A 12,760-nucleotide genomic window follows, 5' to 3' on the forward strand; every position below is an offset into this window, starting at 1 on the left:
GGGTGTTTGTGGAGAAGGCTTTTGTTGGGTTTTGGTGGGATTAAGGGCATGTTCGGTAGACAAAATGAAGAAGAAGAAGAAGAAGAAGAAGATTGTGGTGGGAGATTGTGGTGTTTGTGTTGTTGTTGTTGTTTGTTGCAGAGAGCAACAATGGAGGTTGGAGTTTCCAAAAGAAAGAAAAAAAGAAAGAGGAAGGAAGGAAAAAAAAAAAAAAATATATATATTTTTTTAGTAAATTAATCTATTTATTAGGAAATTAGGATTTATTTTAATTTTTATTTTTTTAAAATTATTTTTTTAATTTTTAAGTTTTTAATTTGTAAAGAAAAATATTTTTTTTATTTTTTATTTTTAAAATAATTATTTTTTTATTTTTTTAAATATTTATTTACATGGACCAATAAAATTGTGCCACGTGTACACTGTGTACACGTGGACATTCCACCATGGCAGTTAACAGCCAAAAATGGACGGAAAGGGCTAACTGCTAACAGAACTTGAGTTTAGGGAGTTTTACCGCAAAAATTTTAGAATTGGGGGTTAGTTGCAAAAACCTTCCTACTTTAGGGGGTTTTGCCGCAAATAACCCAAAATAAAATGATAAAATATTTAGGCTGCAAATATCCAAAAATAAAAAATAAAAACTAAAAAATTGGAGCAAATAAAAGAAGACAGTAAGGTGCGTGAGGGGGCGACACTGATGAACGACGATGACTATGACGACGGCGATGAAGAAAAAGCTCGAATTGGTGGTGCTCCTTGCTTCCATATCTATATCTATATCTGTATGCTTGGCCGCTTCCTCACCAATCCTCGATTCCAAATCCGACGCCCGAGGAGAATGGCAACTCCTCACCAAGCTCAATTTCTCTTCTCAGATCAGACTCCATCCCCATATCCTCCTCATCGTCACTCTCCCCTGTACCTAATCACTCTCTCTCTCTCTCTCTTCCTAATTATCAATTTTCTCCAACTTGTAGAAAAGCAATCAATCTTAACTGTTTGTTACTCAAATACATGAATTTTGTCTTTGAATTTCATTTTTTTCTTTAGTTTTTATTTATCGATAATTTTGAACGAAAGGGAACAGATTGAATCAATGCTGATCTCTTGTCTTATCTGATTTTCGTGGTTGCATTTTCAGTCGTTTCATATATTAGTAGTTCACTAAATGACTTTATAAGTTCAATGTTCAATCACACTGTGTTTATATGATGATATGAATTTGTATTTATTCGTTTAGATTTAAGCCATTACAGCCATTGTGTTCGTGATAATTGGCTAAGAAAACTAGTGTGTTTCAGAGTTCTTTTAGGTGGCATTGCCGAGCTTAACATGTCTAAAAAATTATTTTGATTACCGTGCTTGTTATTGCTTCCAAAGATTTTTAAGCTTTCAGTGTTCTATCTATGTCATTAAAGCTTTCAGCTTGTTAAAAAACTAGGGTTGCGATTGGTTGGAGGTAATGGAATGGAAATGACATTCCTTTGTTTGGTTCTATTTTGAAATGGAAGACCATCCCAATGCAAGAGTACCAATTTTTGCATTTTAAATTTTATTCTATTTCATATGTTTTTATTCCTATTTCCGAGTTTTCATTCCTCCCGACCAAATGTACCCTAAGGTGTTATTATATCTCTTTTTTTTTTTGTCTTGGTGGGTTCTTTGACTCTTGTTTTGTTGCTGGTTTTGATTTGCAGGGTCTGGTGAGTTTCGATCACTTAAGAGAGAAGTATCAAGTATGGTTACTGACAGACAAGAAGGGTTTAACTCCCTAAAGTTGATGTTTATGTACAGAAATACAGAAAAGATGCTAGCAGAGGCTATTGGTGCCATGGCGGATGAAATAACAGTTTTATACTATCACAATTCAGTATCCTACAAGTATCGAGGAAGGCTTCGAGCACAGAACATATTATTTTCAATTAACCAATTTGTCTCAGTTTTTCCTGAAGAGATTCCTCTCAAATCCCTGAGTACTCCAGTGGAATTGAAGACATTCCTTGATTCAACTGACAAAGCATTGCTTCTCCTTGAATTTTGTGGATGGACTCCTAAGTTGCTTGCCAAGGGGAGGAAGAATGTTACTGAAAATGGTTTTGGCAGACAAGGTTGGTAGAAATTTATATGGAAAACGAGACAAGAGTTATTAATCATTCTTTCTGTCAACTCGGCCACGCATGTTTTGCTTAATATTAGCCATTTCCACGTACTTGGAAATTTTCCCATAATTTTGATCTTCATTAAAATATATGTTAGATTTACAATTGGTTAGGACACTCTAGAGTGAATGTATAAATTTAGTATTATAGATTCACATTGGCGTAAGTCATTTTGCAACCACAGCATGGCTATGTGCAGCTTATGAGACCCTGGAATTTAGTTGGCTTATCATGAATTTATTGTCAGTATAAACATAGACATAATTAGTCTTTCTAGTAATAACATTGTATAAATTTTGCTATATGTAGTTTAAGGTTTTGTGGTGTTTATTTTCAATCTATGCCAGAGGTTAGCATTGATTTTTCATTTGTTATCTATTTTTCAGTAACACTTTTCAACCACATAATTTTTCACTGGGTTGTATTTGTTTATTTACAGTTAGTAGAAAGAATAGTTTTCCATAAGAAACATTGGGGTTTAGATTAGGCTTGAAGATGGTGACTTTATCACTTTAATAAACAACTAAATTGACTTTTCAGTACATATTTTCGAAACAGAGTTCAGAGGAGAGACAAACAGAAGGCGGACACCTATGGGACAGAATATACAGAAGGTTGCGGGTAGTTTATAGCTGCTCATCATTGTGAGACACATTTCTCAGTTACAATAGCATAAATTTCATGGTTATAATTTTGTTATGCATTGTTCCTTTTACAAATTGAAACAGGAGATGGAAAATGCAAACATGATGTGCAATGTAGATGATGAGATTAACAGATTTCCTTGGCTTGTGGACTTAAGTTCAGTGAATGAAAGTGCTCCTTTCAAGGAGACAAATAATACTGTGCCTGGTGTCTTATCATCCTGTACACCTGAAGGATATCAGCTATTTGAAACTTTTTTCATGAAGTTCTTGACAAAGGCAAAAGACTTCTTTTTACCTTCAGAAAGGTATAGATATGGCCTGGTCTCAGAAAGATCTATGCTTTCAACTCTCGGCATTGAAGAATCTGGTTCATGGTTGGCAGTGCTTCACCATGCTGGCTGTCCAAGTTGTATGAAGATCATTGAGAAAGAGGATGACCTTACTGATGTTTTTCATATGGATGGTGCTATTGTTTCAGAGGTGAGTTTATATTACCGAATTTGTTATGTGATCTTGTGTCCCCGATCCTATATTGTTAAATTCTTGACATGTATGCATAGCTGCTCTAATGGTTTTGGCCTATAATGGCTCCTTTGACGTGTTTAACAGGACTTTGCTTCTATTAAAGAAAAGTAACAATGATTTTGGCGTAGAATAGTTCTGTTAGTTTGTGCGTTGTAATAATCAAACAGTTTGCATTTTTATTTGTTGGACTAGATGTGACATTGGTTTTAAATTGTGTACTTTTGTCATAAAGGGGAAACTATATGCAATAATATGGTTCTCTACCCAATACGAGTTTATGATTGTTTCCCGTCTGCTGGTCCTACTTTAGAGTTTCGGGTCAGGACTCAAGGACCTTCTCTAAGTCAAGTTTAAGCAGGGGAGAACCTTGACACAACTTTTATTTATTAAGTTATTAACCCGTAAAATCTTTTTTGTTACTTTAGGCATAATCGCATACACATTTTCTTGAAATAGTTTCCATGATTTTCCACTCTTGCCAAACAGTAAATTATTCAACAGCTGTGAAAAAATTTCTATCATGGGTGATGCTACCGTCTTAATGTTAATAGGTCTATTTTTCTCCTCCATTTCACATTATCTTGGTATTATCTTGGTGTTAGTTTAAGTAATTTTTAACCCATTTATATTTGTCTTCTTGTTATATAGCTGGAAGGTGATGGCCGCGCATTGGAGCCTGTTTTGCCTGCTAATGGACCATCTATACTCTTATTTGTAGATCGTTCATGTAAATCATTGGAAACTAGGAGCAAAAGTAAGGATGCTCTTGAGGCTTTTCGAGATCTGGCTTTTCAAATTCATGAATCATACCAGTTAAGTGGACAAAACGGTGAAAATATTGAGACTTTAGCCCAAGATTATCAGGCATCTCGGAGTACATTTGGACCTCCTAGATTAAAATTATCCCGAACAGCTCAGCTGATGAAGTTCAGGGAGAAAATGTCCACTATTATGGTTGTAAATGAAGGAAAACCTGTCGCTTTGGATAATGTGAATTCAGATCCCCAGGGAAGTTCCTTGCGGGAGATCTTGACACACATTCTTCAGCAAAAAAAGGAAGGTAAGTTAAGTTCACTTGCAAAAGAGTTGGGTTTCCAACTTTTATCAGATGATATTGACATAAAGCTGGTAAATACAAAGCCATCAATAACAGAAACTGAGGATGACCCAGCTTCACCAGAAAAGGAAACTGAAGATCTTGTATCAGGTGGTGTTGATTCAGACAAAGATCGATCAGCCCATACCACAAGTATTGCTAACGAGGAGCTTTCGGTAACTTCCAAAGTCACTGATGCTCACAACTCTCAGTATGACAAAGAGAAAAAAGCATATTTGGAACCTAATGAACAGCTCCCTGTAGAGTCTGAGAAACTCATCCCAGATCATAAACTTGATGTTGATGAAGGTGTAAACAATGCAGATGCCAGTTCCTTACAAGTAGACATGTCAGAGCACCAACAGCCTCAATTTTCAGGCTTCAAAGGATCTTTTCTCTTTTCTGATGGTAATTATAGGCTACTTCAAACTTTGACTGGTGAATCTAAGATTCCAGGCCTGGTAATTGTTGATCCTTCTAAAGAACAGCATTATGTCTTTCCAGAGGAGAACGATTTAAACTATTCTTCAATGGCTGATTTTCTCACTAGGTTTCTCAATGGAAGTCTTCTTCCATATAGTCAATCTGAATCTGTTCTTCATAGCCCAAGGGAAGCCATGCAACCACCATTTGTCAATACAGATTTCCATGAGGTGGATTCTATACCTCGAGTAACAAGCAATACTTTTTCTGAGCTGGTTCGTGGATGTAATCAATCTGACTCTGATGCTTGGAATAAGGATGTGTTGGTCCTTTTTAGCAATAAATGGTGTGGTTTTTGCCAGAGAATGGAATTGATTGTTCGTGAAGTATATCGAGCTATGAGCGGTTATGTTAATACAATCAAGAATGGATCTAGGACTGGGAAGACAATGCTCCATGGTGGTACGTACCTATTTCCAGTAGTCAATGTTTGCGTTAAAGTGTTAAAACCTTTGCATTACTAGTTCTATTTTACCTCGTAAAAAACAATCTTAGGGTTGAAAACCACTCATGATTGCCTAAGCTGCTATTTAGGCCAAAGACATGTTGGAGCTTTCCGAAATGATTTTACGTTTTGTACATGGAAGATAAAATGAAATGATGTACAAAAAAGACACTTTTTAACCCATTATATTATCTTTTGCTTGAACTTCTATGAATACAAGTATCAAATATTCATGTTAAAAGAAAAATGAAAAAATTAAAGTTTACTTTACATCACCTTTATCTAGCATTTCAGGGTAGATAATTGCAGAAATTAATAATATCTCCAACTTTATCCTGTTTCTGATGTAAGCATATGAGGTATTGCTCCTTGTAATTTTATTTCTTTGAGAAATGCAGGCTTTGGTTGTGTATTAGTTTGTATTTTTCCTAATTAATTTTATTTCTTTGATGCTTGTTGCTGTCTTACTGTTATGCCATTAATTTAGATAAAATTTGTTTTCCATTGATATGTATGACTATCACATATCTAAGATATGGTTGTGATATATGAGCTTGCTTGTCAAATGGTTATTTATTCTGTAGGAATGAGCAGTGTGATAATTAATGTTGTTATTGGCATTTATTAGATTTATTAACCTTTTGTTTTTAAGAACTTTACATTCTTGTCATTGATTATTAATGTTTGATTTGTTTACTTCACTTTAGAGTTTTGCAACCAAGAGGTAGTTTCAATTGAATGTTTCAAATTTGACAACATCAAACATCCCAAAATATTTCCTCTATTAATTGAAAGTACAAAAAGGGACTTTCTGCTGCAATGATGCATTAACTATCAAAACTTCCTCTCCTTGTTGATCATGTTTTTACTACGATGCACATGTGGCAGACAGCTTGAAGGATGTAGAGCTGAAGTTTCCCTTAATCTACTTGGTGGATTGCACACAAAATGATTGTAGTTTGATACTAAGATCATTAAATCAGGTGAGTCTTTTGGAATGCTTGAATATTTATTGCCTTACTATGTTCATGAAGTTTCATTCATATAGCTTTTCTACTATTTTAGTCCATTAATTTGCTGATTGAAAGAGATGGGAATTGGGTCTCGCTATATGTTCTATTCTTTGGCCTTTAGTCCACCTGTATGAATAAAATCACTTTCATATAATGCCTAGTAAACTGAAATTGGTCCACTTTGTAGATTATGGTATATTTACCGTTGTGGGCATTTAAAAGATAATAAAAATATGCCACTGGGGTGCAGGTAGTTTCACCTCTTCTGTAAATGGGCAAGCGGGGATCAGTTATACACGACTCTAGTCATCTTAAAGCAAGGTGTTGAAGTTTTGATTCATCTTTTGTAAAATATTGTTGAAATAGGCACAAGAAAGGCTGTTAATTTTGGTAGGACACGCTAATTTTTTTTTTAAACAAAAAGTATTAATTTATGCTTTTTTTAGTGTCTTAAATATTCGGATGTGATAAGTCCGAAAGCTGCAATTATAAATGAAGATGCATTCCTGCCATTCAACCGAATGTGATTTTAGTTTTTCCCCTGTGTTTGGTGTCCTTGGAATTTGCAGATGGAAGCTTATCCTGCTCTGATGCTATTTCCAGCTGAAAAGAAGAATGCTATTCCTTATGAAGGGCAGATGGGAGTTGCTGATGTTATCAAATTTATTGCTGATCATGGAAGTAACTCTCATCATCTTATCCTTGAGAAAGGTAATTGTTTATGCATACGGTACTTCATAAACAATTCAAATAGGGTGAAAGGTTTCGCAAATAAAGACTTAAACTCAAATTTGACAAATTGAAATCAGAGTAGACAAACATCCTCATAATAATATGTGTCAAGTACAAAAATTTCATGTTTTCTGATTCTATTAGGATGAACTTTTGAGTCTTATTTGTTTTCAATTCTATTTTCATAGGGATCTTATGGTCTGTACCTAAAACAGAGGCAAGAAATCAAAATTCTGCTGGCAAAGTATCATCAACCGACATCAATCTTGAAACTGCTGCTTCAAATGACGGACTCTATGAAGTTCTATTGGTAAACAAGGAACGAGAAGGTGTGACTGAACACAGTAAGCTCGAGTCTCACACACCAAAAGGTTTGCATGGATTAGCTTCGCAAGTGGTGGTTGGTTCCATCCTAATTGCTACTGAAAAACTTGACGACACAGAACCATTTGGTAAATCGAGAATCCTGATTGTCAAGGCCGATCAAAGTAAAGGATTCCAAGGTCTGATTATCAACAAGCATATACGATGGGATGCTTTAAGTGATCTGGAAGATGGGCTGCAGATGTTAACAGATGCACCTCTGAGCTTTGGGGGACCACTCATAGTGCGAGGCATGCCTCTGGTTGCTTTAACTCGTGCAGCTATGGAAGAGAAACATCCTCAAGTGTTACCGGGTGTGTACTATCTCGATCAACTAGCGACGTATAACAACATTGAAGATATTAAGTCAGGGAATCAGTCAATCACCGACTACTGGTTTTTCTTGGGGTACTCGAGCTGGGATTGGGATCAGCTCTTTAATGAGATCGGTGAAGGATCGTGGGACACAAGTGATGATGGGATTCGATGGCCTTGAAGAGTCTCTTTGTTTTCAAGTAAGTAGATTTAGTCTCAAAAGGAAACAAGATTTTGCAAGATGAAGAAAGTATCCCAAGGATTGATAGAGATAATAGGTCTGACTCGGTATGTATGTATAACCATTTTGTACGTATGTAATGTGTACAATGCTACAAAGCTCCAAGTGACAATTGTGAAGATTTTTCTTATAAAAGATTACCATCATGGAGGTTGGAGGATATCCTTTCAATTTTGAAGTTTACGACACAATTCGAAAACGATACAAATTAAATGGATTTGGATGGCACATTTAACTTCCGTATCAAATCTTGATCAACACGCTTAATTTAAAAATTATACGATATTTTTATATTTTTAGACAATCTTTAATGCAAGTTGTATAATTTAAGTTAAATTTAGCTCAAAATATATCAAAGCTATATTTAGTTTATTTTTTGTAATTGTACTCTAATGTACAATGAGAAAAATAGCTAAAAATAAGTTTATAAATAATTAATGTTTATTAAAAATATACAATGTGTTATAAATATTAATAATTATGTGGATGTCCAAATCTTTTATTTATTACCATTAATTGTAATTAACATTCCTCTTTTTCTTAGTTTCCCTTTTTCTTAGTTTCTTAATATCTCACTCTTGTATTTGTATAAATAGGGGTTCACCCCATTGGAATAAACAACTCAGAAATTCTCATATTCACTTTCTCTTTCTCTCTTCATCTTTTTCTTCTTTCTTCTCATCTACTTTATATTATTTTATATTATTTTATAACACGTTATCAGCACGAGTCTCTGCCCAAGCTTCAAGCATAAGTCTCTGCCCAAGTCTCAATGTAAGTATCTTGTTAAAGTTCTTGAATTGTTTCAAAGTCAAAATACACTAAATATATATTTATATATATACTCCTCTGACTGAAACAATTTCAAGAATCATTTGGTTTCTTTTTTCTTTTTATCTATATATCTATATATTATATATGTATGTATATGTTTTTATATATTTATTATTGATTTCATATATATATATATATATATTATCTTCTTATCATTCATAATATTTACAATATATGTGTGCCTATAATATGAGAGAGAAAATCTATATAAATTATACATATATCCAGAAGATTATGTATCATCGATAAAATATTGCATATATCCTAAAGATTATGCATCATCGATAAAACATTGCATATATCCTGAAGATTATGCATCATCGATAAAATATTGCATATATTCTGATGATTATGCGTCCTCAATAAAATCTTGCATATATCCTGAAGATTATGCAAACGTAATATTCATTATATAGTTGATGGATATATAATGAAAGAGATGAGTACATATTTATATATATGTTTTTGTATTCTTTGAGGACAATGAAAAGTAATCTAATATCGATATAGATTTTTACAAACATTTCCTGAAGTAAATGTTTTATATTTGTCAAAAAAAAAAATGATTGTATTTATGTGAATACAACTAAAGAATCATTAAAAATGATTATTATTGATGCAATTTTATAGTGGGTTCTGAATACCTAAAAAGAATATTAAGAAAATTGCATTGAAACATCAAAGTATAAGAATAACAGTGAGCATGACTAATGTTATTTAAATACACGAGACATGTATTTATTGTTCATCATTCCTTGCAGAGAATGATACGAATTGAATTCAACTACTTTTAAAGATTGTTTGTATTAGTCATGTTACTATACATTGTTATTACTTGCAATGTTAGAAATTATTGCATGTGACTTAAAGATCAAATTTTGCATACATCTTGGAGATTATGCAAAAATTGTATTCATATATTCTTTGAAATATTGTTAAAGAAATTGTTGAGTAATTTCTTTTTATATATGAACAAGTAATAAATTTTTAAGAAATTTATAATAATGTTCTACTTGTTCAACGTCATTCCCCGAAGTGAATGTAATGATTTTAAATAATCAATGGTATTGTTTGCTACTCAAATATTTCCAGAAGAAATTGGAAACAACCAAAAGATGAAATACCACACACAATCAAAGTGCATGAAATCTATATATCATGTGTGGGATTGAATAATAGTAGTCGCGTACCTGTAGTACGGACACACTTATAATCAAGATAAAAGTATATTTGATTATTGAATAAGTGTGAATTGTACAAATTGATTGTACATTTAGAATATTTAAATATCATTCCCTGAAGAGAATGAATAGACATGAAATTCTATTTCAAAGAATATAAATTTCACATATATTGGTAATGCCAGAAGCAAATTAATATATACATATTTTATAATTTCTTGAAATCAATAGTTTCAAACTATTGTTTTTTTTTTATGCAAAGTTTCAAACTATTATTAGTACAGGATATGTATATATATTGTTACTATATAATTCAGTTTGCATATTCCCAAAAGTAGATATATAATTTACTAATATTTGTTAGTGATCCAATATAATCAAAGTGATAAAGAATCACAAAATGATTATTTGAAAAGCTTCCTGAAGAAGTCTTACATACAATTGCTACTTGGAGTAGTAAAATATATTTGTATGTACCTAGATGTATAACTTTTATCTAGTTATGAAAGTAATAAGAAATAGCTTATTGTATGTACTGGTTGTACATTTAAATATATAATATATCAAGTCATGATAATTAGACTAATGAATAGTCTATTAATAAATTAGACGACTTGTTAAAAAGATACCAGGAAAAATGAATAATATATTATGGTTATATCTATTTGACCATTAAAATAACATGATGAAGTTGTCATGTATCTTTAAATTATACACATCATTAAATTGACGATAGTGATTCCTGAAGAAATATAAAGTTTGATAAACATAATAGTGACTCCTGAAGAGTGTATATGTTTTGGAGAATAATTGAATTATATTATTCGTGTATATAAAAATGAAACTTTTTATGATTACTTATATGTTGTAGTGATTTTACATTACCTTGTGAAAGTTTCATTGAAATACAAATTATAGTGAACCTGAAGTTCATGAATTGAGTTATTTTGACATGATCAATCATATGCAATAAATTGTCAAAGGATTTGACTAAATTTTGTTGAAGAACCAGAAGATTCTTCTCATTATTAATTTATAAGGCTTAAAAGAAGAATGTGCATATATTTACTGTTGTAAAAAATTGTATACGCAAGTGCACGCAATCGTTAACAAGTAATAAAGTGATAAATCGAGTATCGTATCCACAGGGATTGAAAATTGGAAATTGATTTATAAAACTAATTACTCACAAATTGGTTTCAACAAAAATAAAATAAAGTGATGAGAATATGTAAAAAAATTAACAAACACAAACTACGAAGAAAAACAAGTTAGAATTATTAAATTGGCCTAAAAATACAAAGTTGATATAATGGTGCTAATGAGTATTGTTGTAAATTGATAATGTCAACTAGGAATTTAAAATGTCATAATCCTTTTTCCAAAGTGTTTATGGTTTGATTCTCTAATTAATTAACATATTCCTATGCCCAATTAATTTTAAGAATACCAATTTAAGCACAATTCCTTCAAGTCATACAAGGTAAATAACACATTCCTATGCTATTTACAAATCACACTTTTCCAAGTTGATATTCATGCATCATTCAAGCAATTCCGCTAACCCTATTTTTTCCAAAATCAAGATTAGCTACTACTTACTAATGGTGATCAAGCAAAAGTAAGAAATTGCACAATAAACACTCTTGAATGAACAAAACCAATTTACTAAACATAGCAACAAAATATTAAATCACAATTTTCAGCCAACAAAATAATTCTAGTAAAAAGAAAAATTAGTTCATACTAAATTGTGCAAAAATTACAAAGTTGAAAAAGAGAGAAAGATAGAAATAAAACCCATTTGGAGTTGCCACAAGACTCTAAGTTTCTCCTCCTATTTCCTCTTCTTCTTCCTCTTGATTTTTGCCAATCTCAAAATAAAAATGCTAAATTAAAACCCTAAATAAAACTCTCTCTCTCTCTTTTTCTTTTTTTTCTTTTTCTTTTTTTCTTCATTTTCCTTTTCTTTTTCTTGCTTTGAGTGGCGTCCCTGGAGTAGCACACTGCCGCCCCTCCTTCTTTTTTCAATCACCCACACCTCCTTTCTCATTCACATATATGCATTTATATCATATATCACAATTATCTTCACAACCATTTTCACCTAAGCCCAATTACAAAAGAAAACAAAGAATCATGTTCAGCCTAATTTTCTCTCATATATAATACATGCCTTTATTTCATTTTTTTTTTTTCTTTTTCAATTAAAAAAGCATTTGTCCAATAAAAATGATAATTTTGGGCCTTTATGAATCTACAACCATTATACACACTAGTGGGCTTTAATAAGTACATTGACTTTTATGAAACACCTTTCATAATTTTTTTTAAAATTTTGATAGCTAGCCCAAAATATACAATTAAGCTCTTACAAAAATAAACAATATTGAGAATAATATTTTTAAAATGGGAAACTAAATAAAATTGATAAAATATTACAAAAATTAACCAAAACTAATTTATAAAAACTAAAACTAATATTTATGCAAAACTAAATAAAACCAAATAAAAGTCACTAAAATAAACTAAAAATACTTGAGAACAAAGCTAATTTAATGCTCAAAAAGATATAAATAACTCTATTTTCATAGAGTTATCATTTACACATAGAAAATATTTAAATTATATTCATTTAATAATCTTGAGCCATTGTTAGATTTTTATTGCATAGTTTCTTATCGATGTGATAAGATTATATTATCATGCATTTACAAAATGTG

General features: G+C 31.8%; 1 protein-coding gene across 5 annotated transcripts; it reads left to right on the plus strand.

Moving 5' to 3' along the window:
- The first annotated feature begins 608 nt into the window (after window positions 1-608).
- On the plus strand, window positions 609-8,184 carry LOC115699075 (uncharacterized). Of its 5 annotated transcripts, none has more exons than XM_061102411.1 (8): window positions 609-921; window positions 1,701-2,111; window positions 2,703-2,776; window positions 2,891-3,289; window positions 3,983-5,315; window positions 6,247-6,341; window positions 6,941-7,082; window positions 7,319-8,184. In XM_061102411.1, exons 1-8 carry the CDS (start codon window positions 711-713, stop codon window positions 7,960-7,962), a joined length of 3,309 nt encoding a protein of 1,102 aa, XP_060958394.1. In that variant the 5' UTR covers window positions 609-710; the 3' UTR covers window positions 7,963-8,184. The 5 variants fall into 5 exon arrangements, with proteins under 5 accessions (XP_060958394.1, XP_060958395.1, XP_030482147.2 ...); XM_061102412.1 differs by having other exon boundaries at window positions 610-921; window positions 2,721-2,776; XM_030626287.2 differs by having other exon boundaries at window positions 611-921; window positions 7,292-8,184.
- The last annotated feature ends 4,576 nt before the right edge of the window (window positions 8,185-12,760 follow it).

The sequence above is a fragment of the Cannabis sativa genome, chromosome 8, assembly GCF_029168945.1.
Source record: "Cannabis sativa cultivar Pink pepper isolate KNU-18-1 chromosome 8, ASM2916894v1, whole genome shotgun sequence".
In the NCBI taxonomy this organism is placed as follows: Eukaryota; Viridiplantae; Streptophyta; class Magnoliopsida; order Rosales; family Cannabaceae; genus Cannabis; species Cannabis sativa.